The sequence below is a fragment of the Musa acuminata genome, chromosome BXJ3-9 (assembly GCF_036884655.1).
Source record: "Musa acuminata AAA Group cultivar baxijiao chromosome BXJ3-9, Cavendish_Baxijiao_AAA, whole genome shotgun sequence".
Classification (NCBI taxonomy): domain Eukaryota; kingdom Viridiplantae; phylum Streptophyta; class Magnoliopsida; order Zingiberales; family Musaceae; genus Musa; species Musa acuminata.
In genome coordinates this window covers 15,677,043-15,683,558 of record NC_088357.1, presented here as the reverse complement: position 1 = coordinate 15,683,558, position 6,516 = coordinate 15,677,043, and the positions used below count along the sequence as shown (strand labels likewise).

The following is a 6,516-nucleotide window of genomic DNA, read 5'->3' as shown; positions in this document are numbered from 1 at the left end:
TTTCTTTATATATTTGTGTGTCTTTCTTTGTACTTGATTCAGTGAAATTATCTTCTATAAACTCCCATACATCTAGAGCATCTAGAAATGCCTTCATTTGTATACACTATAAATCATAGTTCTTCTTCATCAATCGAGGGATTTGTATTGGGAATGCATTCGAGGAAGCCATTGGTTAATTTGGCTTTGATACCGATAAAGGAGGAAGAAGGAAGAGTAGAATGAGATAAATTTGGACAAGGAAGATGTTTTTCTCTCAAATGTATTTACTAAAAACCTGTTACAACTTCAGCACACACGCACACAAAGGGGTACAATACATGACTTTATATAATCCAAGACTCTCAATATAATGTATTATATTCAATGAGATAAAATCCATATTGGATTTCTCTCGTCATTTGAGTACTAAAATTTAATTTTAATTTGTTTAGTATCATGCAAGAATTTTTTTTATAGATGTGAAGTTTGTGGATGTGAACAAGTTTAACACTCTAACACAAAGCCCATTTCCTACAGTGAAATAGATCGCACGGGTCGTGTTTTTGATTCACGTAAGCGTCATAAACATCTGTTGATAATTATACACCATGTGGATCCTTAATATGTTGATGTTCTCTCTTCGCTTCTATAGTTCCCAGCCATGTAAACTGGAAAGCCTTTACCTTCATTTAAGTTTGATGAATCGTGACGAACCAATCTTTGCACCGCGAAGAGGGAATGAATAGAAGAACTTTGGTAGCGTGAGGGAGAAGCTGTATGGCATTCTGGTCTGCGTCCCAAAGTAGCAAATTGAAGCTGCTTTACATCAATATCACACCATCTTTTAAGCACACGACAAAGTTAGGCAATAGGTCGTCGTTTTCATTAGTTGGTAGGTCCTTCTGAATCGAATAAGAACCCCTTTTGAAAGATCTATCGCTATCTGTTCACAATGATAGGAAGCAGATGGAGCTGGATACAAAGTAGAGAGAGGTCACACTCTTTTTTGGGCAAACAGTACTGGATTTATCATGAAACTATGCCTCTAATCATGGCTCTTGCTGTTATACTTTCCTTCAAACATATGCTAACCATCTTAATACAGAGCAGTCAAGTAAGGATGACAATACCGTATCGTGTTTTGTTTCTTGGTAGCAGATTGTATACATCCTGATGATGTAAGGATGACAAGGACATATTCGATTCCACGAGTTCCTTTCGTTGTGAAAAATGTTACATGAATTGACTTGCAAAAGCTTCAGCTTGGCTTCTAGGGGAAGACAATGCCAGTGTCTGATCTTTTACGTTGTAATGCTCTTAACAATGTGAAGTTCCCATCAAAGAGAAGATTTACGTGGTCTACAGCTCGGTCGTCTTGCCCTAAAGAAGCTTCATGTGGGACAGCTTGAGTTTGATTTCTGCTGCCACCAATATGCTTAGCTGCCCATGGTGGCAGATGTACGTTACAGCTGTGAGCAAGTTAGCAAGCCCATCAGTTCATATCTTGGGGGAATCCTCAATGGCATGTGCTTCTCAGATCACAGTGCAGGATACTTTGTTGCTTTTCCCCAGCATATATTCATCGATGCTCTGCCGCCTTCCACGAAAAGCAGTGCATTCTCGAAGGAGGAGGAGGAGCAGGAGGAAGCATGAGCAATCTTACTGCCAAGACACCAAGAAAACTTGGGACGACGTCGACTGCCATGGATCTTCCAGCCACCCCAAACCCGAACCTACAGGGAGACCAACTCCTCCATTTTAGCCACCCGCAACACCCATTACTTCAAATCAGCTTACCCTACCTCTTCACATGTATGGGCTGCAAGGAATATGGTGCCGGTAGGAGGTTCAGATGCCAAACATGTGGATTCGATCTGCATGACTTCTGTGCACTCGCTCCTCCTGCTCTACACAACCATCCCTTTCATCACAAGCATCAGCTCGTATTCTTCACCAAACCAGGTAGACCTCCATGCACCACACTGTTCAGATTCACGTAAACGTCGTAAAACTTCATGCAGAACCTAATTATATATCTGTATGTATGTGTACATGCTCATTTCATTCACGACGGATCATCATGAAGGCGGTTTTCTACGTTGGAAATGCGACGTCTGTGGCAAAGCAGCCAAAGGATTTGGTTTTCGTTGCACCACATGCAGCTTCGGGATGCACCCTTGCTGCGCGGCGATGCGTGTGGTGATGAACTTTCCGACACATCAACATCCCTTAGTTCTTTCACCGTCTGCAGCAGTTGCGACCGGAGATGCCAGCACAGTCTGCAATGTGTGCCAGAGGAAGAGATCTGGGCAGGTTTACCGATGTGCAGCAGCGTGCGGCTACTGTCTCCATGCGGCCTGTGCAAAAGACATGGTTAACGGCCTTTATGTTCATGGTTTACGGTCGCCGGACAAACCTAACAACATGCTCGGCACCGCGGCGAAGCTCACGACTCAGGCGTTGGTTGGGATAATTGGTGGATTGATCGAGGGGATAGGAGAAGGAATTGGGGAGTTCCTCATGGACAACATTGGACGTGGTAGCTGCAGAAGTATTAAGCACAACTAGTATATATATATATATATATATATATATATATATATATATATATATATATATATATATATCCTCGACAGTAGAGGTATGTCATCCACTTGTTATAGCTGCTAAGTTGTTAGAATCAGAACCCACTTGTATAATTACACTACTTAATGTACTGATGAAGTAGCTCGTATCAAACTTCTTAGTATGTTTTCTTCATCACTTATGATTTACGACACTCCCAAGGGTGGCAACTGCGAGTACATATGTGATACTTGAACTCTATAAAACACTTGTATACGGAAGAGAAGTATACCTAATTGATCGTGGTTTTTATAGTTCTTTTCAAGAATAGAAAGTAAACGAAATGGACTATAATGTCTACAACAGATAAGAGACGCACACACACACAATATATATATATATATTTGTTTCTCAGGTTCTATAACATTTTTGAGTCGAAACACACAGCTACCAACCTTCAAAACCTCTGCTGTCAGTGAATTGGGACCTTTGGAGGAGAATGCTGCTACTCGAGGGGCCGGCCTCGATCCCAACACAGTTTCCACCGGCAAAATAAGCGTGCTTGGTTTCCTTTTAAGCAAGCATTAACAGATTGTGATGGCATATAAGATTCAGCTATGAAATCCAAAACCCTTTTTGGTGGAAGCTGCACCCAACCTGGTGTGGTTAACGTATGAGAAGATCTTATTGCCGATTTCTTTTCTAACAGTGGCTGCAGGAATAGCAAATGGTATGGCCACATCATTCTCCGCTTCATCTATCATGACCATCCCGAGGCCCCCAGCTTTCTGGACCACCAGGCTTTTCTCTAACCTGGGCTCCGCTGCACTACCAGAATGGCGACAGATCAGAATTTTCCCTCTGGCCTTTGTTCTGTTCAAGGAGCTATCCAGGCAGAAGCTACATGAGAGAGAGAGAGAGAGAGAGAGACTTAATCAGTAAACATGCAGCTTATTCTGATTGATCAATCGATTTCAGGACACTCCTCCATTCATCACCTTGACTGATAAGGAGTGAAGTAACCTCCATTGACTTCAGAGGCCGAGATGATCCTGGCTGATTTGTTCATCTTAAAAGAACTCAAGCTTTCACCCTGTTTGTGACAAAACAGATCTTAGGAACTTCGGTCTCCTAGGAAGAATGCAATGAATCTAGTCCATTTACCATCAATTCCCTCCCGTTTCCTAGCACAATCGATGAGGTGTATTCTCTGTCTGTTGAGCTGGCACCCACTGTGAGCATCCACGGTGCAAGATTAGTTGCAGAGCCTCGACTTCCGACATTGCCAGCAGATGAAACAACCAGAATACCGTGGCTGGTAGCGTGGATTGAGCCTATCGAGATTGCATCGTTGAAGTAATCTGCTTCAGGATAATTGGGGCCTAAAGACACAGATAATATGTCCACTCCATCTCTAATTGCGTCATCGAAGGCTGCTAGTAAGTCGGCATCATAGCAGCCCGAGTCCCAACATGTCTTATAGACTGAAATCCTCGACATTGGAGCGCCTCCACGAGCTCCTCCAGCCCCCAGACCATTATAGTTCATGTCACTCACATACCGGCCAGCAGCAATGGAGGCCGTGTGGCTACCGTGGCCTGAACTGTCCCTTGGAGACTTGAAATTGGCAGCCTTATCTGCATTCATGTAGTCACCGTGGCTTCTTTCTTCTGCTTCATATCCACTTAGATAGTATCTTGCTCCAATTACTTTCCTGTAAGCATCGAAGAACATCAATATCAATTGAAACAAAGTTACTAAATCCCACATCAAGATAAGCATCGAAGGTACTTGTTGCAGGAAGACTGTGTAAAGGATTCTCCAACTTGGCATTGTCCTTTCCATCTTGAAGCAACTTCCGGCATCCCGACGTCACTGAAACTAGGAGACTGTGGCCATATCCTTGTGAAGAACTCAATCAATTGCGAACAGTAAGAGAAGCATGAATCAAGAGTGTGGCCATATCCCGGACTCAACTTGCAGTATCTGCAACATCAACAAGGCCAACACACCTGTATCAATGAATCCGATGATGACATTCTCTTGGTTCTTGGTAGAAAATCCTGGAATCTCCATCTCCTCGTTGGTTCCGAGGCCAATGAAATCCCACGAGTGAGTTGTATGCAAGCTTCTCTTCAGGTTCGGGAACACCGATACCACGCCAGGCATCTCCGTATCACCAAGAAACCAATTCCAGATTAACCAAAGGAGTAAGTTTTGAGAAGAATGTGCATCCACTGGGCATCATCAACGAGAAAAATCACCAGCCATTTGTGAAGCCTGTTCTTTACTAAGTTTTGCAACAAACCCTCTAAATCCATTGATATAACTATAAACATGTGATGCTTACGCTTCCTCCGTTCTGTTGATGGACCAAATTTCTTAAAATCATATATATTTCTTATACAAAATGGACAAACTTCCCTCGAAACCAGCTAAAATCCAGAATTGAAACAGAAACTGACCTTCCTCCGTGAACTGCAGTGAGAATTTGGTGATTCTGCTTCAAAACGTCGTCGGAACTCTGACTCCCCTTGCTGCCCATATAAACATGGACCTGAAGGAACACACAATTGAGAGAAAGAAGCACTCGAGACCATTAGAAAATCAAAGGAAAAATCACCTGAAACAAACAAGCAAAAGGAAAAGCATACCTGAGAAGGATAGCACAGTCTTATCCATGCAAGTGTGATAGAGAGGAGAAGATAGAAAACCACACCACTCGGAGCCATTTGTGAGCAATATGCGAGTGTCTCAGAGAGGGAGATAGGTGGTACGTTTATGTAGGGAAGGGGGTGGTGGTGGGATGGTCTTCCAGGACGATTGCTTGCGGAAGTATCAACCGCTCATGAGGTTCATTACCGGAGGTGGCCGTTAAGGGTTCTTCTCCGGGAAGAAACACAGGGTAGTACACCAAGGATGCGATGCTGAGGAAGAACAGAAAGAGGGCAACAAAGAAAAGAGGATGATATCATGTCCTCCAAACTATACTTTCTTTATGACATTGAGGACATGTGACAAAGAATAATAAGATGTTGTCATGTCATGTCCTCCAAACATTTCTTTGTTTAAGATATGAGCATGCAGACGATGTGATTTGAAATTTGACCTATAGTAGCTGCAATATCCAGCCTGTAAGCATGGGAGTTATCGGGCTTCAAGTTACGACTCTAACTTAAAGGAAAAGGAATGTTAGGATCAAGATCACTAAGAGGGGGGGGGGGGGATCAAGATCACTAAGAGGGGGGGGGGGGGGGGAGGGGGAGGGTGGGGGTGAATTAGTGTAGCGAAAAATCTTCTACGATTAGTTTGCAGTTATGATAAAAATCAAAAAGTAAATGCAAACTGAAATATGATGATCGTACGATTAAACTGATTTACGTCTAAATACCGATTCGGAAAGTGCAAAGCTTGAAACCCAATCGTATATACGCAGAAAACAGTAAGCTTTTGAGGAGGTTTGCAGTAAAGATAATATGCTCAAAGTAAATGCAAACCGAAATTTAGAGTGGTTCGGTCAATCTTGACCTACATCCACTTTTGGCTTCCTCCACCGACGAGGTCACCGACGTCCATTAGAGGCCTTTCTTCAATAGGCGAAGGCCAACCATCCTTTTACAATTTCACTCCTTTTGACGGGCTTAGGAGACAACCCTTACAGAATTTTCTCTCCTCTCTTTAAAGATCAGAACTTAGAAGAAAAGAGGGAGAAGAACTTTTGGCCTTTACAACAATTTTGAGCTCTAAAGTTCACAGAATAAGATCAGGATTTCGGTGTGTTTGAGTGCCCTTTCAGTGCTGAAAGGGTGGGGTATTTATAGGCCCCAACCCAGTTTGAATTCCGAGCTCAAAACTGTCAATTCCCAGAATTCCGGGATCTGGCGGTTGCACCGCCTGACTGAGGCGGTTGCACCGTCTGGCAGAGCTCGAAGACTGAGCCTCTGGGCAATGCCACCTCTTGTCAGGGAC

General features: G+C 43.2%; 1 protein-coding gene and 1 pseudogene across 1 annotated transcript; one reads left to right on the top strand and one right to left on the bottom strand.

Annotated features, from left to right (window-relative positions):
• Nucleotides 1-1,615: 1,615 nt before the first annotated feature.
• On the top strand, nucleotides 1,616-2,550 carry LOC135649040 (protein VACUOLELESS GAMETOPHYTES-like). The gene is made up of 2 exons (XM_065167137.1): nucleotides 1,616-1,944; nucleotides 2,069-2,550. The coding sequence occupies exons 1-2, from the start codon at nucleotides 1,632-1,634 to the stop codon at nucleotides 2,548-2,550; spliced, it is 795 nt and encodes a 264-aa protein (XP_065023209.1). The 5' UTR covers nucleotides 1,616-1,631.
• Nucleotides 2,551-2,753: 203 nt separating this feature from the next.
• LOC135649039 (subtilisin-like serine-protease S) lies at nucleotides 2,754-5,484 on the bottom strand (annotated as a pseudogene).
• Nucleotides 5,485-6,516: the final 1,032 nt, after the last annotated feature.